Raw genomic sequence first — 22,866 nt, forward strand, 5'->3', positions numbered from 1 at the left:
ACCATTGAGAAACCCCCTTGGCTTTCTTATACATTCAAAAGTCAGACAGTGCAATGATGAGCACCTAACAAAGGATTGCAAGCATTCATCTTCATTCATATAAATGTTGTAAATCAAGCAAAACATTGTCAAGGTGTGACATAGAAAATAACAAAAAGCCAAGTTTTCAAGTGCAAAATATTAGTTTTCAATGAGATACAAATCATCAACAATAGTTGAGAAAATAGATATGGCCAACATAGACTGATAAAAAAAATAAGTCTTTACAGAATTCTTCATCAGAAAATTCTATTTATTGAAATGATTTAGTGGTAATTTCCTTCATTGTAACTAGTACCAAGCAAATTCTATTTATTGAAATGATTTAGTGGTAATTTCCTCATTGTAACTAGTACTGGTACTGCGTCACCAGTAGGTGGATGGCGAGATAGTGTAAAGCGCTTTGAGCGCCTAGAAAGGTGGAAAAGCGCTATATAAGTATAACACCATTTACCATTTAACACCATTTACCCAGCAAACACGTGATTTAGTTTGCATCTATTCACTTGATGTTGGTCCTCATCACATGAGCACCAGGGTGGTGAAGATTGACGGCAGAACCGTGAGGAGTAGAGGAGCAGAGAGGAGTGCAATCCCAGAACATGCAGACTCATTTGAAGAAAATGTGACAAAAGTTGGCATCTCCCTGCTACCGCCACTTTCACTGATCCGGTCCATGATCCACGACCGGTATTCGGATACTCGCACGTAGACTCCTGGAATATTAGGCTGAGCGCATCCAAATCCAAAACTCACGATGCCGAGTTGGACCCACTGAGAACCATTCTTAGCCACCATTGGACCGCCTGAATCCCCCTGTGCACAATTACGCCATTGTCAATGTTCGTTTAAAGACTGTGTCAATCTTTCAGTTTGACTAATTAGGAAAGAGCCGAGGGTTAGGAAAAAAAAAAACTTTCTCCCCGTTATAAGTCCAAAATTTATATGATTACAATACGCATTACTTAAACAACAACTTTTAAAATGTCACGCTAAATAATACAGTAACTTCCATCATCACGTACTAATGTGCACCGTTCCACTAACAGCATGGCTACAAACGACAGAAGCGTAAATACATAGTGATTAGCATTGTTTTTAATAACGGCGTTAGAGTAGAACGGTGTTTCTAGTGGCATTTTTTTTTTTCAGTAATGCGTAATCTAATTAATTACTTCCCCCATCTTTGCAACCCCGTTACTGTTACTGAGGATGTGAAGGAGCGCGTCACTACAATTTGGTTGAATGATACGCAAGTTGTCTGATTTTATCACACGTCAGCTGCTTGAAACAGAAAGAGAGCAGATCGGAAGGGGTAAGGAGAGAAGGGGCTGAGGAGAGAAGGGGCTGGTGACGCCGTTGCAAACACGATGATGATTGGCTAGGTGGCTCGGAGCGTTAGCATAGCATTTGCATCTTCAACTTGTTTGGTTCCATATTAAAATGTTCATTTGTTCAACCTTGGCCCGCGGCTTTGTTCAATTTAAAATTTTGGCCCACTTTGAATTTGAGTTTGACACCCCTGTCAGTCACCTGTTGCGACAAACTCATATTTTAGGTAGGATTGTAGGTATTGTTTGTTAAAAGAAGATTTTTTTTTCTTCGAGGTTGTAGGCTCATCTTCTGGCTTGTCAGGTGCCCTTTTCCCCATAAAAATCTGTCCAAAGAGGTCTATTTTTAAGTAATTTTCGCTAGTGTGGGGGCTAATTATTTCTGGGAACAAATATGATGCGCCCGCCCTATGGCCTCCGTCATACATTATTATCAAGGACAAGCACACATGAATATTAAAAAACAGGATGTACTGCTAGCAGTCCAATGGATTTCAATGACGACATTCTATCCAGTTGTAGTATTATATCTAGAGTAGACAGGGATATTGATGTGTTAAGGGGCACAGGCCAAAATTAATTCAGCCAGAATGCAGTCGTTGAGAGGCATGGGAATTGAGAACCGGTTCCTTGCGTTTTAATTCCATTGAATCGTTTAGCAATTAATGTAATGATTCTCTTATAGATTCCAACCACCATGACATACAAATACGTCACATAATTTATGCAAGTTGCACACACCAATTCGTAAGTCCCAAGTTAGATGATATGGTTATTCGTGGAGTGATCATTCACCTAATGTAATTTGGTGAGCCATTGCCATGTGAGTTTGAAATGAGTTTCACAGGCCATGTCATTATCCATGAGACTACTTAAAGAAATGGTGATTTTTCCAAAGTCTATTAAAGGGTCTATCATATTCCTCGTCGAATATTCTATAAGAAAACAATAACATATATGCATCTAAAATAATCCTACACAATTTTATCAGCAATTTTAATCCTCATTTCGGTCGGTAGTCCACCAATCAGTGATTTTTCCGGTATAATTTGAATTTGGTGGGTCGTAGGGCCAATCTGACTACTGATTTCACACAAAACTATATAGGCCTACCTCCGCATCCGATGGTGGTATTTTTGTGTTGCTACGACTAATGGAAGTGGATGTTCCAAATGACTTCCCGAAATGCACCTGACGACTACAGCCAATCAGCGTATTTTCGCCCGTAATTCAAGATAGTATGGTCCCAAACCACTTCTGACCACTTCCAAATTCTACACAGTATCAAAACGCCTTTCCATAGAATACCCCAACTATGTCTTGGAAGTTAACAAATCCAAGTTAACGGAGGACTGCGCTAAAATTCCACTTATATTGTATGAGATCCAACCGTCCTTATGTAATTACACCAACCCAATTATGAACTTGTTAATATTTGGGACAACAAAAGAGACACTCTGCCCCTGCTGTCTGGACTAGCTGAACACTTTCTGTGAGTGCAGGCTTTCTCCACCCCATCTGAGAGGGTGTTCTCCACTGCTGGAGACACCATAGGTCCGGAAAGATCACGTATCCTACCTGAAAAACCAAACATGCTTACTTTTTCTGCAAAAGAATTGCCAATTTTGCACATTTGCACTACGCACTGTTCTGTTGTATTTGACAGTATTTATCATTATTATTATTATTATTATTATTGAGTGCTATCAGCTCATTTGTCCTTTTAAAAAGGAGGATTTTTTTTATTTCTATTAGAAAAATGTTTCAGTAAAATGTTACACATTCTTGTCTATTTGCCACAGTTAACATCGAGGCTTTGGGCCTCTTTTGACCTCGTTGTGAGTTTGTAAGGTTGTGACTTCTGAATCAAATCAAAATGTTTGTTTTTCTTTTTCCCAAATTAGAATTGATAAAGAATCGAATCGTTAAGCAATATCGATAATGGAATCGGAATCGTAAAAATCTTATCAATTCCCATCCCTAGTCGTTAATAAATTATTTATTATTTTTGTGCGGCCTGGTAGCAAATGCGTCAGTACCGGTCCACGGCCCGGCGGTTGAGGACCCCTGCAGTTTACAGTTGTTCACTTATTTTTTTTAACATTTCAGAGGAAGCTGAGCTTCCCTTGCAGTCTTAGAACAATCGCAACTGTAGCGTTGTTCAGTAAAGTTAAGTAGTCTTTGCTCATTGACAATTAAACGGCCTTTTCCCCCAAATTAAATAACACCATGTTAGAAAAAAAAAAAAATCATTTCCTGGCTTGTAATCATTTTATTTATGTTGCATTGGTCCAAACTAAATGAAAATGTGCCACTAAAAAGGTAAACGTTTTGCTAAAATTAGAGACTATATTAAAAATGTCCAATTTTAAGTGTTAGATTTAAATAAAATTGCGTCCAATGTTGTTTATTTTACTCTCCATACAATCGCATAACTAATCACATTATTAACACGCATAGCCTTAATCGTCAGATGATAACACAGATTTAAATGTACATGATATTCTATTCATCAGCATTAACTGCAAAATCACATTTTTAGTAGACGTCCACTCAGCAGAACATACCAGTCAGTCAAATGCACGCCGTCTGACTCTGTCACTCACATTTACACTATCGCTGAGTAGGAATAGATCCTGTAAAGTCCAGCGAATGTAGAATTTCTAAATACCATCAATGGAACTGTACTGGTGTAAATTCTCATAAGTGTGACGGGATAATAAAAAGTTGTACATATAGATGCTTTAACTATTATTATAGGTAACTATAAATGAATGATTTAACTATTATAATAGTTAGTTATAAATAATGAGTAATGTTCAATAATAGGTGGAGCTATTGCATGCTCAAATATTTAGCCTACAAGTGTTCTAGTAAAGTCACCTGGCATGAGTCCCGCCCTCCCTCAGTGAGTCCAGCACAGATCATGTTGTCAGTGATGATTTCGTACACGTCATCGCAATCATTGTTGCATACCACAGGAACCTCTACTTCCTGTAGCGTTCGCGGAGGCGGAAGACTCTCTGGGGGAAAAAAAAAAAAAAAAAAAGTATGTTCAAATGCAGTCACATAAAAAGTAAGTTAGTAGGTAGGCAGGTAAATAGGTAGGCCATGACTTTTCGCATGTTTTATTCATGTATTATTATTAATAAATATACCCGTCCTGTGTAGATGATAGGAAACAGAGAACATATATGGTACATGACATACAATGTATCTGGATCAGATTGAATATATTTTGCTACCTAGCCATTTATAGAGTTGCAAGCTCTCTACAATAAGTTTGACTGAGGCGTTACCATGTGAGGTGGGAAAGAGAGAAGTCAGGTCAGATAGGAGTGTGACATAGCAATGTACATAGGTACATGCACAGATAGTGTTAGTAATGTGTAATAGGGAAGCCAATGTTCGGACAAATCAATTGAGAGTCATAATATGAGTCGGCATCCTTCTTTAAACAGTGTATTTGCTTATCCTTACACCAGCAATTGTATACCAGTTTGGGTCTAAAAATACATGTGTGAACCCACTGTAACGTAGTTTAGACATTCGGTAAAGGGATTTTCAGAACATTAGTCGTCAGACATGCCCCGTCTACTATCCACCCCTCAAGGGTCCCCAGCCAATGGAATTAAATGGAAAAAAGCCAAAACAATTTTTTGCAATCATGTACATCCATACATAGCGACATTGCCCTTTCTGTGGATAATGGAAACCCAGCTATCCTTGTTTTACTAGACCTCACGGCAGTATTCGATACAGTCGACCATACAGTCCTTGTATCTCATTTAGAACACTTCATAGGTATCTGTGGTAACGCTCTACAATGGTTTAAATCGTACCTGCAACATAGAACCTTCTCAGTAATGATTGGGGAAGTTTCCTCCCAAAGACTTTTCTGTCTTGCTGGGTGACACAAGGCTCTATTTTAGAGCCTGTTCTATTTGCGCTTTATCTCCGACCTTTAGGATCAAAATATAAAAAACATGACATCTCTTTTCATTTTCATGCTGATGACTTTCAGATTTATCTGCCCTTGAGACCCAAAGAACAAACTGCTCTCGCTAAATTGATGGAGTGCATATCCGATGTGAAGCACTGGCTTGCACAAAACTTCTTACATCTTAACGAAAGAAAAACTGAATTTATTACTTTTGGCTCACCTTCTATGATGAATGACCTTGAGCCCAACCCGGGCACTCTGGCTGACATTTTTAAGACACATGTTAAAAGTCTTGGAGTGATATTCGATAGCAGGCTCAACTTTGAAAAACAGATTAGTTCTGTTGTAAGAGCAAGTTTTTTCCAGCTCCGTCTCTAAGCCAAAGTGAAACCTTTCTTAGTCGTCACGACCCTGAATAAGCAACTCACGCTTTTATAAGCTCAAGGCTGGCCTACTGCAATGCACTTTATGTTGATCTCCCCAAGTCCTCAATTTCTCGTCTGCAACTTGTTCAAAATGCTGCTGCTCAACTTTTAACAGGTACACCTAGACATGAGCGTATTACCCCTGTGCTATCATCACTCCACTGGCTTCCAGTCCATTTTAGAATTGATTTCAAACTTTTACTGTTTGTTTTTAATTCTATTGATGGCCAGGCTCCTTCTTATTTATCAGAAACTTTAATCTTCCGTAACTCTGGCAGTACTCTTCGTTCTACCGGCCAGCTTCTTTTACATGTTCCAAGGTCGAAACAGTGGGGAGACCGATCTTTTGCGGTTGCTACCCTCAGGCTGTGGAATAGCCTTCCCCCTGAAATCCGCACCACTACAAATCTAGGTCTTTTTAAGTCTTGGTTAAAAACATACCTTTTTAGACTTGCCTTTTCCCCAGATTAGGATGGCCTGGTTTGTTATTGCTTAAGGGTTTTGAATGTTTTTAGATTTTATCTGTTTTATTGTTTTATTTGCTGTCTGACTTTAACCGCGATGCGCTGTTTTTGTTTCATACATATATTTTTTTACTTAATGTCATTGTATAATACTTTCCTGCCTTTTATTTACAGAGGGGAAAATAAATATTTAGTCAACCACTAATTGTGTAAATTCTCCCACTTGAAAATATTAGAGAGGCCTGTAATTGTCAACATGGGTAAACCTCAACCATGACAGACAGAATGTGGGAAAAAACACAGAAAATCACATTGTTTGATTTTTTAAAAAATTATTTGCAAATCATGGTGGAAAATAAGTATTTGGTCAATACCAAAAGTTCATCTCAATACTTTGTTATGTACCAATTGTTGGCAATAACGGAGGCCAAACATTTTCTGTAACTCTTCACAAGCTTTTCACACATTGTTGCTGGTGTTTTGTCCCATTCCTCCATGCAGATCTCCTCTACAGCAGTGATATTTTGGGGCTGTTGTTGGGCAACACCGACTTTCAACTCCCTCCACAGATTTCTATGGGGTTGAGATCTGGAGACTGGCTAGGCCACTCCAAAACCTTGAAATGCTTCTTACGAAGCCACTCCTTTGTTGCCCTGACTGTGTGTTTGGGATCATTGTCATGCTGAAAGACCCAGCCACATCTCATCTTCAATGCCCTTGCTGATGGAAGGAGATTTTCACTCAAAATCTCTCGATATATGGCCCCATTCATTCTTTCCTTTACACAGAACAGAACACAAGAACTTGTGTTTCTACCAAAAAATTCCTATTTTGGTTTCATCTGACCATAACACATTCTCCCAGTCCTCTTCTGGATCATCCAAATGCTCTCCAGTGAACCGCAGACAGGCCTGGACGTGTACTGGCTTCAGCAGGGGGACACGTCTGGCAGTGCAGGATTTGAGTCCCTGGCGGCGCATTGTGTTACTGATAGTAGCCTTTGTTACTGTGGTCCCAGCTCTCTGTAGGTCATTCACTAGGTCCCCCCGTGTGGTTCTGGGAATTTTGCTCACCGTTCTTGTTATCATTTTGATGCCACGGGGTGAGATCTTCCATGGAGCCTCAGATCGAGGGAGATTATCAGTGGTCTTGTATGTCTTCTATTTTCTAATAATTGCTCCCACAGTTGATTTCTTTACGTAAAGCGTTTTACCTTTTGCAGATTCAGTCTTCCCAGCCAGGTGCAGGTCTACAATTTTGTCTCTGGTGTCCTTCGACGGCTCTTTGGTCTTGGCCATAGTGGCGCTTGGAGTGTGACTGACTGAGATTGTGGACAAAAGATTGTGTCTTTTATACCGATAATGAGTTAAAACAGATGCCATTAATACAGGTAACGAGAGGAGCCTCGTTAGACCTCTTTAGACCTCGTTAGAAGAAGTTAGACCTCTTTGACAGCCAGAAATCTTGCTTGTTTTTAGGTGACCAAATACTTATTTTCCACTCTAATTTGGAAACAAATTGTTTAAAAATCAAACAATGTGATTTTCTGTTTTTTTTTTCACATTCTGTCTCTCATGGTTGAGGTTTACCCGTGTTGAAAATTACAGGCCTCTCTAATCTTTTCAAGTAGTAGGACTTGCACAATTGGTGGTTGACTAAATACTCATTTGCCCCACTTATACATGCTACATGGAGTTTTTGGCACGAAAAGAGGTAAGTATGCGATAATATCTCGTTAAAATCGTGGCGTCTTTAATTCCCCTCTCTCATGCTCTCACCTCCAGTTAGGGTTTTGCTGTTTAATTTTTTTTTTTTTTTTTTTTTTTTTTTTTTTTTTTTTTTTTTTTTTTACAAATGCCCTTCTGTTCAGAATTTTTCATCCCCAGAAAATTGAGATTTTAAACTTTCCAATGATGTATCACACATGCATATCGGACAATTTTGAAATTTGGCCAAATTGTGGGTCTCAGAGCGGAACTTCAAGTCAAATTTCAAAATTGTGCGAAATGCATGTGTGATACATCATTCGAAAGCTTGAAATCTCAATGTTCTGGAGGAAGACAAATTTTGAACTGGAGGGCATTTTGAAAAAAAAAAAAATGTAAAAAGCAAAACCCTATCTGGAGGTGAGAGCACGTGAGAGCAGAATTACAGACGCCATGACTTTAAAAAGATAGTATCGCGTACTTACCTTGTTTCGATCCCCAAACTCCACATAGCATGTGTCACCAAATGTAAACACACAGCTGTGAATGGCCACAGCTGGATTTTTGGGGGGATTTTATGGGTGAAACATGGTAATATAACAAGGGTTGTGATGCAGAAATCGCAGACATCAAGGAGTGGTCGAGATTTTCTTTTTCATGTATTTACCATTTTAAAGGTTTTTTCTTTTCAGTTTCTCTTTGTTTGGATCCATTATTTATCATCTAACATATGTGAGAAAATGCGACAGTAACAAAAAAAAAAAAATACAATTAAGCGATAGTTATGAGGTAAATATCCGTGAATTTTTTACAGACACCATTTTTTCATTGTGATGTCATTTGTTTAAAAGTTTAAAATATGCGAGTGAATAATTTTTTAAAAGTTTTTTTTTTTTTTTCAAACGAAATATTAGACATCAATTAATGATTCTAAGCAAAAAATTGACAGACATTTAAAATAATAAATATAATTAATTACCTTCGTTTTATGGCTGGGTTGAAACAAAAGCGTGACGTCTGTAAACTGGGGTTTCCAGGGTGAAACGGACAAATTAAAAATAGTTCGGGGGCTTAATGCGCCATGAATCTGCTATGCCAGCATATAGACGTATTGTTCTATCAAACACAACAGTTGTTTTGGCTTAAAATACAGCAGTTTCTTTTAAAGAGGAGTGCAAGAGCAGAAACTGCTTTTTCAGTCTTGTCTGTAAAATAAGTGAATGGTATTATTTTCATTATAATGAATACAAATATCGGTTGGAAAAATCCCATTTTAAGCCTATTCGACTGTGTTATGTGTAATGTTATGCTAAATGTATAAAACTGAGTGTACGAAAAACATTATTCTCGTTTATTGAACCTTCTGCATCTAAAGCATTTCAATTGTCTTCCTAACACTATAACCATGAATAGGAGATAAGAAGATATATTTGTAATTAACACAAATGTTTGGAAAAAAGGAGTGGAATCTGAGTCTTTCGTGCAAAGCTGATGATCCTTTGACAGCACAAAAGTTGGAAATCACTGGTGTTAAGAGATTCATGTGTAAAGAGTATCCTGTAGTAAAGAAAAATTCTTGGTAAAGAGATGCATGTACCGTCACTCCCAATTCTGCCCCATCCGGTGACCCAGACATCGGTTCCGCCTCCTGCGCTTGTGTTGGGAGCGGCGAGGCACACAGGCCGGATGAATATGGTGTAATTAACTGGGGAAATTCGTAACAGGGCGATGTCGTTGTCGTTGCTCGGATTGTTGTAGTCCTCGTGGAGGATGATCTGCAATACGGTACGCTTCACCCCATTGGGAGTAGCCAGATCCAGGGATTGGTATCCCAGAAGGATAGTCCAGTCACTGGGTACTCTGTTGGCAGTTAGAAAAATCACTTACTATATCTCACCGGTCAGCAGTGCTCCAATGTTTTATTGTGGTTTAATGTTCACAACCCTGCTATGTTGAGTTGTGTTTTGTCCCCCCCCCCCTAAAACAGGTTACAATGAGATGTTAAAAAAATGCATCTAACGTGCATATGGGTCAGTGACGTGTGGTCAATGGACGCAGGGCCGTCATGGAAAGAAAAAATGTGAAATGAAAAAAACAAGAAAAGATGAAACGATAAATTACAAGTACTCGTTGCTTTTAACTTATGCGCGCACACACACATACAGTATATGAAGTGAATGGAAACATAGAAAGTGAATAAACTTGAATAATTGTATTTTTTTCGTTGCTGTCGCATTTTGTCCGATATGTTAGATGATAAATAATTGATCCAAACAAAGAAAAAGTAAGAAAAACTAGGCCTGCAAGCAGGACTGAACGGGCCCTCGCGATCTAGCGCAACTCGGACGTCACGCAACTCGGACTGTGTGCAGGTCAGGGCGGTGGCAGATCCTCCTCTCTAATCATCTCATTAGAACCTAACATGCTCGAAAGTCGCCTATTTACATTCCCACACCCAAGAGATAAAAACCCCTATTGGAGAGAGTACTACAAAAAAGGAGCCACTACTGAGCTGTGCAGCCAAGCCCTTATTCAAAACTAAAATTAATCTTCTAACTGGGCCAATTCGACCAAGTGTGCCAACTATTGTGGCTCTATAAGCTGCCTGAGTCTCTGAAAAAAAATATTTCCTTTAAATGGCGAACAAAGGGTCGTCACGGCAACAGACAGAGACACGTGGACATGGGCCGTAAATAAGTATTTTAATAGGTCTTGAAACTACAATGACCAACCTGAAAAGAACTGGACATGTATTGGAAAAACGAGTGACTTTCTATTGCCACTAGTTGGCGCTGTAGGGTTGATGCAAATGACCCCTACAAGGCCCTTCAGGGTATGACTCTCAACAAGCACGGGAAGTTTGGCGCAGATATGTTGTATATCTGCCGAGTTATGACTGTTCAAAGTTTTTGGAGAGAAAAATTGTTGACAGTCATTTTCACTTTCCTGTTTGGACCCCTCCGCTTCAACGAAACTTCAATATTTTTCATCAGGCACCTGAACACAGGTCTTAAGGCTTCCCTTTTGCAGGTTTGAGGTAGATTGATTTTTTCCCTTTAGAGGAGGAGTGTGTCCCGTAAAAAAGGGCATTTCCTGTTCCCACTAGGAGGCGCCAGGCACAAATGGTAAATTTTCAATCCAGTCCTGCTCAGGCTAGTATACCTCACACACATGCCAGATTTAAAATAGATTGAACGTTGTATGAGGGAGTTATCAGTCATTTTCCGAATTCGGTGTTTTGGCGAAAAAATGGCCGACTTTGGCACCCCGCCCAGGTCAGGCCCGTGAATGAAAACACACCATTTTTATAACTTAAGATTTCATATGCCTCATGAACAGGCTCGCCAATTTTGAGAATGATCAAACTAATTCCCTAGGTGCCAAGGTGTAAAATGTGCACACTGTAAATCGATAAAAATTTCACATTCAATCCAAAATACCCGATTTCCTGTAGGATTTGGAATGTGTGTGCAAGAGACTTTTTGGAGCAGTTTTGCACAAAGTTTTGACTCTCCAAATTTCATCACTCTATGTTAGAAAAACCTAAATGGAGAGGCCTTTTTGAAAATTTCAAGGGGGCGCCACTGAGCCATTTTGTTAAATTTTTTCGTAACGTTGCAAGATTATCGAACGTTATCCAAAGCCGCATGTATGTGCAAATTTTGGTGAGTTTTTATGCATATTCAAGCCTCCAAATGTAAACTCTTACTGTGAACCCATGAAAATTTCACATTCGATCCAAAATACCCAATTTCCTGTTGGATTTGGAATATGGGTGCAAGAGACTTTTTGGAGCAGTTTTGCATAAGGTATCTACTCCCCAAATTTCCTTGCTCTATGTTGAAAAAACCCAATAGGAAAGGCCTTTTTTAAAACTTCTTTCTTTCGCCACTAGTTGGCACTGTAGAGTTGATGCAAATGACCCCTACAAGAACCTTCAGGGTATGACTCTCAACAAACACGGAAAGTTTGGCGCAGATATGTTGCATATCTGCCGAGTTATGACTGTTCAAAATTTTTGGCGAGACAAATTGTTGACGGTCATTTTCACTTCCAGTTTGGACCTCTCCGCTTCAACGAAACCTCAATATTTTTTATCAGGGACCTGAACACATGTCTTGAGGCTCCCCTGAAACAGGTTTGAGGTCAATAGATTTTTTTCCCTTGGAGGAGGAGCCTGTCTCGTAAAGAAGGCCATTTCCTGTTCCCACTAGGGGGCGCCAGGCCTAATGGGTAATATTTCAATGCAGTCGTGTTCAGGCTGGGATATCTCATATACATGCTAGAAATGAAAAAGATTGAACGTTGTATCACGGAGTTTTTAATCATTTTCTGAATTTGGTATTTTGCCCAAAAATGGCCGACTTTGGGACCACGCCCAGGCCCGACCCTTGAGTGAAAACACACCATTTTGAAAACTTAAGATCTCATATGTCTCCTGAATACTCTGACCAATTTTGAAGACGATCCAACTATTTTCTTCAGCGACAAGGTCTCAAATGTAAATCGATAAAATTTCACATTTGATCCAAAATTTCCGACTTCCTGTTGGATTTGGAATATGGGTGCAAGAGACTTTTTGGAGCAGTTTTGCACAATGTATCGACTCGCCAAATTTCATCGTTCTACGTTGAAAAAACCTAATAGGAAAGGCCTTTTTGAAAATTTCAAGGGGGCGCCACTGAGCGATTTTGTTAAATTTTTTTGTAGATTTTCAAAATTTACGCAAAGTTGCATGTATGTGCAAATTTTGGTGAGTTTTCGTGCATGTTCAGGCCTCCAAATGTAAACCCCAACTGTGAACCGATAAAAATTTCACATTTGATCCAAAATATCCGATTTCCTGTTGGATTTGGAATATGGGTGCAAGAGGCTTTTTTGAACAGTTAGGCATAAGGTATCTACTCCCCAAATTTCATTGCTCTACGTTGAAAACCTGAGAGGAGAGGCCTTTTTGAAAATTTTAAGGGTAAAGGGGGCGCCACTGAGCCATTTTTTGACATTTTTTCAAAACGACACAAGATTATCGAAATTTACGCGAAGCGGCACGTATGTGCAAATTTTGGTGACTTTTCGTGCATGTTCAGGCCTCCAAATTGGCCATTTTCATTTGCCCTGAAAAAAGAATAATAATAATAATAATAATAATAATAATAATAATAATCCTTTGCAAAACAATAGGGCCTTCGCACGTCTAGTGCTCGGGCCCTAAAAATGTTTAAAAGGGTAAATATATGAAAATTAAGCCCCCGAACTATTTTTAATTTTCCCGTTTTACCCCGAAAATCCCCATTTACAGACGTCACGCAACCGCTTGTTTCAACCCAGCCATAACACGAAGGTAATTAGTTATATTTATTATTCAAAATGTCTGTCATTTTTAGCTCAGAATGATTAGTTGGTGTCTAATATTTCGTTAAAAAAAAAAAAAAAACGACTTTAAAAAATTATTCACTCGCATATTTTAAACTTTTAAACAAATTACGTCACAATGAAAAAAAATGGTGTCTGTAAAAAAGTCACGGATATCTACCTCTAACTATCGCTTGATTGTATTTTTTTTTTCTTTCTGTCGCATTTTTCCCCGATATGTTACATGATAAATAATCGATCCAAACAAAGAAAAATTTGGGAAAAAAAACGTTTAAAAAGGTAAATAAATGAAAAAGAAAATCTGCAATTTCTGCATCGCGACCCTTGTTATATCACCATGTTTCACCCATAAAATCCCCCAAAAAATCCAGCTGTGGCTATTCACAGCTGTGTCTTGACACTCAGTGATACATACTACAGTACATGGAGTTTTTGGATCAAAACAAGGTAAGTACGCAATAATATCTCGTATCCCGTTAGTCATGGCATCTGTAATTCTGCTCTTGCGTGCTCTCACCTCCAGATAGGGTTTTGCTGTTTATTTATTTATTTTTTAAATGCCCTCCTGTTCAAATTTTTATTCCCCCAGAAAATTGACATTTTAAGCTTTCCAATGATGTATCACGCGTGCATATTGGACAATTTGGAAAATTGGCTAAATTGGGGGTCTCGTGGAACTTCAAGTCACCTGAGTGTTTTCCGCCATATACGTATATTTTATTAGTCATCCTAGCTGTTTCTTCTGTCTATAAATAAAGCAGCACCTCTAAATATCGACATATTTGAAAGCATTAATCGTGTCATGGTTGAAAATGATGGAAAACATAACATTGATTCAGCATTCTTGGGTTTTGTAAGGATTCCAACGCTGGAACAATATTAATGGAGGGTGCAAGAGTGATGACAAATAGACGTCGGGTGACAACATCGATTGAACGATATAAGATCGACAGCAGAACGTTGATTCAGCACCTTTTCAGCGTCGGTCTGCCATCTGGGATATGGTTATTATATTTCTGAATTTTACTTATAACAGGTTGGTCTGAGTGAAATTCATTGTAATTATATCAAGTTCACTGTCATTATATCAAGTCATGAGAGGCTCACGCGTTGAGGTCTGGTGGGAAGCAGTGAGCAGCACACAGAACCCATTCCCTGGTGATCAGCGACCCTCCACAAGAGTGTCCACCTTGTCTTTGCAAGCTCACTTGCCAGGGCCACGCCCCAACGGGTGCATCCTCGCCACCAACGATCCTGGAGTTGCGCGGCGCCGTGCCACATTCTGTCTCACAAGAACACAAGCAATAACATTGCCACAGAAAACTCCGTTTTTTATTATTGTTTCCATTCACACTGCAAGACAGTATGGGCTGCGCTCTACTGTATTTTATTTGTGTGCGTCAAGCACAGGTCTAGACTTGCGCCTTGTCTTTCTGGCGGGTAAACATTTTAGATCAGGTTTTGACAGACACACTTGTGGATATGTGGAATCATGCGGTTTGGAAAGAGGGTGGGTGGCTTATAGACATGAAACTAAAAGCAAGCTTTTTTACTTCACCTTTAGGACAGTGTAATTTTTCCCGCTGCTCTTGTCATCTACCTGACAAATAAATGAACTGGTTTGCTCAGTAGAAAGTTGGCGCGCGCCAACCCAACAGGCAGATTATGTGAACGGCTTCAAACTAACTTTTTTTTTTTTTTTTTTTTTTTTTTAAACTGGGAGCGGCAAAATATTTTCAGAAGTCATACAAAACAAACAATGAATTTTTTTTTTTTTTTTTTTCACGTGAAGGACAGGAAATTCGATATTTTAGGTGACAGATGAAATGTTCCAATCAATGATCTTTGTATAGGTCTTTCACCTGATATAACATTCTGCCAATTTCAATCATCAGCATTCATTTCATTGTTTGCTTGGCAGTTCATTTAATACAGTACAGACTGGTACCTTATTCCTGCAACAATCTATCTTATCTCTAACTATCCGTCTCTCCGTCATGATAATTTTCCTCTGACACCTTTTCATAACCCAAACAGTTAGTCTTGTGAAGACAACACTCAAATGAAAGTGAATCACAATAGACCCAGTCCAAAAAAAAAAAAAAAAAAAAAAAAAAAACAGGGAGCTACGGCGTCAGTCGAGGGACAAAACGTACTCATTGGCTTGATGTCTTATTCATGTAAAACTTGCCATTGAAAACGTATGGTGTATTTAAATCATTATCTTACATAGTTAGATTGACTGTAAAGTATCGGTAGCATGGCCCTGTGACGTCACCGCCCTGTGACGTCACCACCCTGCGACGTCAACAACAATGGCGAGCTACTAGTTTATTTTTTCATTTTTAAATTATTATTGCTCATACTAACATTTCTCTTTTAAGAACTATATGTCTTTTTATCGGTGGTTCCCTTTAAGACCTCCTGCATATCTTACAGTATAGCCCAGTACCTTGAGTTCAACGTTTGCTGAAAATTGGAAAGGAAACATAACTCACCAACGTTATCGTTTTGCGCAGCCCTTCCTACAAGATAGAAACATTTAAATATTCAACATGTAATGTGGGCAAGCCAACAAACGTTACAAATTCTCATAAAAATAAAAATAAAAAAAATATGTTGAATGTTTCTACCGCATGAACCAAGAGCTAAAGTCTAAAGGAAGAAGTTTGTGAATGCATTAGTTGAATCAGACTAACACTTTATCCTTGCAGATTAGTATAATTTTAAATGGTGTGCTTGCTGTGCAACAGAGAGGATATGAGAAATGCTGGAGAGTATGCCCCCCCTCCCCCCAAAAAAATAAAAAAAATAAAAGAATAAAAGAAAAGAAAGTGGCACTTTAACTTCAACTCTTTTGAGGTTTTACCAAGATAATTTTCAACTGTTTCAAGAGTCGTGCCACTGTTTTGAATTGACATGGAACTAATTGCATCTTACCAGAATACCATACCTGTCAACCCGAGGCTGATGGCAATCTTACAAGTAGTGACGTATGCCCTCACAAATTGGTGGCTAATCTTACATTTTATATAGTGTGCAATATGAAACAAAGATGAAACTCAAATTTTAAAATAATAGAATTTATTGGTAATATTGTCACATATAACCTGGTGCAATCAAAAAATCAATATCTTCAGCTACATCATGATTACTAAAATTGAACAGTGACTTTTGTTACAATTGAATGTAGCACTTTTGGCAATTTCTATCACGTCTTTTGATGGCTGCACTTTGTCGCACTTCAGCTCGCAATTCAGTTTGACTTGAAAGTAGTTCGTTTGTGTGTCCAATTATAAATTAAAAAGGTCAATTGATAAAATTAACTTACCGATGCAATGTTTGAGTCAGGGAACATTTCTTTTGTTAATTCTGAAAAGTGATCAGCAATAGTTGCAGGCAAATTGTGTTCGGCAACTACGCTGTTTATTCCAGATTTCACAATTGTCCCATTGGGCGACCCCGTGCGACCCGCGGCTCCGGCGGCGGGGAGTGGTGGGCGGCGGTGCGCCCAGTCCATGCACGACTGTCACACGCAAACACACACCTGCGCTCATGAGTGACCACTGAGCCAACAATAATGAACGAAAAGGGATCTGCCTGCCCGCTGCTGTCTGCCCTGTACTGCGCTCCACTTCCGGGTTCGTTGCCTAGTTATGTCACTCGCTCTGCTCAGTGCACCGCCCATGCATTTTCAAAACAAAGATGTCGTCCTCTACAGCAGAAGCTCAGGACACCCCACCTCATCCTCAAAAGGGGAAACATCTCCAAAAAATAGACTGGAGTGGGAAGATAGTAACCCGTGGCTCGATAGAGTCACTGATGATGATTATAAAGCGAACTGCAAGGCAGGCAGGAAAGTTTTTGTTGTGTCTCACAGAGTTGTAAAACAGCATGCTGCAGGGGAACTCCACAAACGGAATATAAGATTCCAGAAGACCCTTCGTCACAATTCTGTGTGCCTGAAACATCCCCTGAGCTTGATTTGGTATGTTATTATGCTCTTGTATATGGATAACATATAGGCTATATTTATATTTACTTTAATACATCTTGCATTGATAGGAGCATCGCTAGGCTATTTCAGTTGCCACTATGGTTGATTATTTTCAGGATTTTTTTTTTTTTTTTTTTTTTTTTTTTTTTTTTTTAAAACATGCATTTATTATCAATCAATATGGAAGGAATTTATGTACCCATAAAGAACATCTTATTTTGTTACGCTAACAAATGCTCCTCATTTGGAATTATTCCTAATAGATTAACAGCAAATAAACACTGAATTAATAGTCCTACTGCGAATATATACTATCTATTGATTGATTAATAGTGAATCTGACATCATCTCATTCATTCATTTTCCATGCCGCTTTTTCCTCACGAGGGTCGCGGAGGTGCTGGAGCCTATCCCAGCTAACTACGGGCAGTAGGCAGGGGACACCCTGAACTGGTTGCCAGCCAATCGCAGGGCACAAGGATACACACAACCCTTCACGCACACACTCATACCTACAGACAATTTAGAGTGTTCAATCAGCCTACCATGCATGTTTTTGGGATGTGGGAGGAAACCGGAGTTGCCGGAGGAAACCCACGCAGGCACGGGGAGAACATGCAAACTCCACACAGGAAGGCCGAAGCCCGGGATTGAACCCTTGATCTCAGAACTGTGAGGCAGACATGCTAACCACTCAGCCTCCGTGCCGCATCATCTCACTCCTACCCTCTAAATTACTGCAGCTAAGGTGACACAGGTATACCACAAAGTAAAACATAGCCAGCCAGAGCTACAATAGTGCTGACTGTGGACACAGGCTCAATCAGAAGATTTTTATGTGTTTCCAAAATGGTGAAGAAAAGACTTTGGGGAGAGCAAAGCAAGAGACACTGTTGAAACAAGTCCTGGGTCTAAAGGCAGTGGTTGATGTGCTCAAGATCTTAACGTCACCCATCCCATTCTCCATACAGACCGATGCCTCGAATAAATAGAGCAGGAAGATGTTTCCCCTTGCTGCCCAGTACTTCAGTCCAGAGTCTGGGCTCACCAACAAAATGCTGGACTTTATAGAGAATGCAGACGAGTCAGCTGCTGGAATTGTAGGTCTCCTTAAACATTCCCTTAAGAAATTGCCTTGTCAATGGCTCACATGACCGGATTCAGTGCTGACAACACAAATATTAATTACGATATTCACAACTTCGTTTTCACTAACATGCAGGAAAAAAACAAAACAATCTGCTGCAAGGAAACCGCCATGCCGAAATAGTGCACAATACAGTTTTCTCATCTAAAAATAGCTACATTTCTATGCATTTTAGGAGTTTTGGGGTTGCCGCTTTTTTTCACCCGTCAGGCTTTGGGCGCGAGGGGGGCGTCTCTTATTTCTATTTCTGAAAGGTGGCAACCATATCGTCATTTAATGTTGTGAATCAACCGTTAAAGTTGTTATAATTGCTCCCGTGTTTGCATTAGTTCCCTTCTGTCTACTTTCAACATGTGAAAGTTTTAAAACTGTCTCAGCATTTAAAGATAGATTCAAGTCAAGATTTTGCCGATTTAGGAGTAATGTCGATAAAAAGTTACTTAGGTTCGCTAAGAAGATTAACTACAACAGAGCCTTTCTGAGAAGTCTACTGCTTTAAGATGGCGGCTGTTTACCAACGCCGGCAAGTGTATCATTTCGCATCTATTTCTTATACATGTGATATATAGCGTAGCATCATGTGGGCGTAAATTGTAGGCTGTCGGCTACAGCCAGGTATTATTGAAGCCACCTAGCCTAGCATCGCATTTGCAACAGCGTCACAACTCCCTCTTTCCCACTCCCACTCTTCTCTCTCCATGTCTCTGACTTTTCTTGCGTCATTCAACCAACGTAATAACGCATAGTAACGCACATGGTCTCGTTGCCGAAATGGTGACAAAATACGAACCATGAAAAAAAAATAGTAATGCACGAAAAACGTACAGATTTTGAACGTACGGCGTACACATTTACAAAATCAGTGCTCACATGTACAAATTACGGCGAAACCGTACAACTTGACAGGTATGAGTATACCCCAGTACCTTGAGTGTATCCTTTGCTGTGAATGAAGAAAATTACATTGAATCCATTAAAAACAAAAAAGTATGTTAGCATTTGTATTAGCATTCACACAAGTGTTTTAGTTAATTTAGAATTCACTTGACTTCTTGTGGATATGTAAACCTGCTGCATGATGTAAGTATGGGCTGAACTCACACAAATCTGCAGGCAGTGTAAGGAATGACATAGCATGTTTCATACAAAATACAACTGAAAAGGAAACATAACTCACCAATGTTATTGTTTTGCCCAGCGCCTCCTACAAGATAGAAAAATTTAAATATTCAACATGGAAAGTGGGCAAGCCAACACGTTACAAATTGTCATCAAAAAGATTTGTTGAATTTTTCTACTACATTAACCAAGAGCTAAAGTCTCAAGGAAGACAAAGTTTGTAGATGCATTCGTTGCGTCAGGCTAACTCTTTATGCTTGCAGATTAATTCAATTTTAAATAGTGTGCTTGCTTTGCAATAGAGTGGATACCAGGAAGGATAGTGTTTTAGGCCTCTCGAATAAACATTTTTTGGTTCTTCTACTAGAAGATAGGGACTTTTTTTTTCTTCTTTTGACCATTTAAATGTTGAAGAGCAAGCCCCCCCCCCCCCCCCCCCCCCTCAAAATAATGAAGTAAATCAATAAATAAAAGGGAAGAAAGTGGCATTTTAACGTCAACTCTTTTTAAAGCGTTTTCCCACTGTTTTGAATTGACGTGCAATTAATTGCATCTTCCCAGAATACATTAATTGATTAATTCCTCCACGGAAATCATTTATTTATTTTATCATGAGGGTCCACTATGTTTATTTATTAATTCATCTATTGGGTGAGCAAAAGTAGGTGGACAGAAAGTGGAATGTTTATGTATAATTTATATTGTTACAATTGTGTTCATATATTATTACAATGTTATAACTACAAATTTAATCGTTGGAATTAATGAAAAATGATACCATTAAAAAAATTGGGTTGGAACATTTGGTACTCACTAACTCTTTTGAGGAAAAAAGTCAAAAACCAAGAAGTGTCAGTGATTTGAAAAATTACAAAACAGATTGCAAAAAATTAATACCCAGGCAGACTTGTGTAAAAAAGTCTGTCGACGCGTAAGAGGCTACTTCAGAACTGTGATGGAATCGTGATGGAAACCAGTTTGAGCAGCTGCTTTGATCATATTTATATTTTATTTAAATATGTAAACATGATTTAAATGTTTTTTTAAAAAAAGTTTTTCACAATAACATTTATTTTCATTTAAAATTGTTAGTTTAAATAGTTGTTTGAATACAGTTTTGGTATTATTTTAAGAAGATGACGAGAACATGTATTTGACTTGTTTATGAATTGATCAAAATACATACGTGTTACTAAAGGTAAACACATTTTTCGATGACTCAATTCTGTAAAATGATAATTCAATGAGGATCCTTACAGAAAAGTATGCAATTATTCTTTATTTGGAAGCCTATTGACAGCACTATAATATAGAAACACCCTGAGGCATCATATTGTTGTTATAGTAAGTTTGTTTAGAACTGGCAATTACTGCGTGTGCAGGCAACATGAAGGCAACACATGCAAATAAACATTTATAGTGATTTTTAAAGAATAACTTCACAAAACATAAACTTATAGTATTATGTGAAGAAATACATAATTATTAAGAACATGAATTGCTATCCTCAACTTCAGGAGCTTAATTTCTACTTTGGGTTTACACCTTATCTGTCACATACTGTATACAGTAGCTAACATTGAAATGTTTTTAATAATAATAATACATTTTATTTGAAGGTGCCTTTCTGGCACTCAAGGTCATGGGTACAATCAATTAAATTAAAAACATATTGACTGGTTTAAGGTTAAAAATCAATAAAAATTATTAGGGAAAATAAAAGTAAAACATTTAAGATGGATCTAAAATACTAAACACATGTGAATACATGAACAATAATAATAATAATAGATTTAAAAAAGGAATGGAAAATGGAAATGCTGATTATTGTGGATAGGCAAGTATGAACAGATGAGTTTTGAGTCTCGCTCGAGAAAAAAAAAACAAAAAAAAACACACACACCTGTTTAGACTTGCCCATCCACAATAATGATATCAATTAGATCAGTTTAGTTGATTTTTTTGTACACAAAAAAACACAGCTGTTTCTCAAGTCCAAGTTGACATTCAGTCAAAATTAGTCATTGCTTATCCATGTGTGATAGCCACCATGTAAATGAAAAATGACATATTGTACAATGTACACTGTATGAGAAGTAACATTAAACAAAATGAGGCAGAACTCACTAGGCACCAGGAACGCGAGGAGCAAAAACCCAAGCTGATAGACTTTCATGTTGTGATTGAAGCGTGTGAGGACAACACACAAGTAAAGTGTGCTTCCAACACAGGTGCACCGCTCTTGTCATTTCATACACGCCCAAAAGGAAATACATGATCTACGTCATTGTGTTCCTGCTGTCAAAGTGTGCTTTGTGTTTGATATTCATGTTGGAAAATGAAATGAAACTTATTTAAACTGTTCCTGTTTTTCATTTTAATGTATATATTCTCATTTTATTGTCGCATCCTGGCAGCACATACTATTTTCATGGCATAAAATTTTCCAGTCAATCTACATTCCTGCCCTCACCTATGGTCACGAGCGTTAGGTCGTGATCGAAAGAACAAGATCCCGAACATAAGCGGCCGAACTGAGTTTCCTCTGTATGGTATCTGGGCTCTCCCTTAGTGATAAGTTGAGAAGCTCAGTCATCCGGGAGGGCCTCGGAGTAGAGCTGCTGTTCCTCAGCATCGAGAGAAGCCAGATGAGGTGGCTCCTGCATCTGATTAGGATGCCTCCTGGACAGCTCCCTGGTGAGGTGTTCCAGGCATGTCCCACTGTGAGGAGACCGCGGGGACATGCTGGGAAGATTGTCCCCTGGCTTGGCTGGTAACACCTTGAGTTCCTCCAAGAAGAACTGGACGAATCGGCTGAGAAGAGGGAAGTCTGGGCTAAAGTCTGCAAAAGTTGCTGCCCCAGCAACCTGACCTCGGATGATCGGGAAAAAATGGATGGATGGATGGATGGATGGATGGATGGATGGATGGATGGATGGATGGATGGATGGATGGATGGATGGATGGATGGATGGATGGATGGATGGATGGATGGATGGATGGATGGATGGATGGATGGAAAATTAATTTTTTTTCTTTTCATTATCTGCACAGTCCATGCTTCCTGAAGGTCTGTTATACCTCTACATACCAAGTGCTAGTCAACCTTCCACTGAGCAAGCCATTTTCTGCTCCTATTAGATAGAGGACTAGCATTTGAAAGAAATTGGAATAAATCATGGAAACTGGAGGAAAACCAGTCCAAACCCTAGTCTAAAATGACACTTTGACTTTGGTCAGTGTATGAAAATTGGGCCCTGTGTGTCTTAACTTTTGCCGAACCCCTTAGACTTACTCACCAAACCCCTGGGGTTCGATGGAA

The 22,866-nt window shown here is 38.8% G+C and overlaps 1 protein-coding gene across 1 annotated transcript; it reads right to left on the reverse strand.

The window, feature by feature from the left end:
* Positions 1 to 314: 314 nt before the first annotated feature.
* LOC130921376 (serine protease 33-like) lies at positions 315 to 21,738 on the reverse strand. The gene is made up of 7 exons (XM_057845200.1): positions 21,672 to 21,738; positions 19,603 to 19,629; positions 15,780 to 15,806; positions 14,389 to 14,563; positions 9,506 to 9,768; positions 4,254 to 4,393; positions 315 to 855 (listed from the first exon to the last, which is right to left on the reverse strand). The coding sequence occupies exons 1-7, from the start codon at positions 21,718 to 21,720 to the stop codon at positions 562 to 564; spliced, it is 975 nt and encodes a 324-aa protein (XP_057701183.1). The 5' UTR covers positions 21,721 to 21,738; the 3' UTR covers positions 315 to 561.
* Between the last annotated feature and the right edge of the window lie 1,128 nt (positions 21,739 to 22,866).

The sequence above is a fragment of the Corythoichthys intestinalis genome, chromosome 9, assembly GCF_030265065.1.
Source record: "Corythoichthys intestinalis isolate RoL2023-P3 chromosome 9, ASM3026506v1, whole genome shotgun sequence".
Classification (NCBI taxonomy): Eukaryota; Metazoa; Chordata; class Actinopteri; order Syngnathiformes; family Syngnathidae; genus Corythoichthys; species Corythoichthys intestinalis.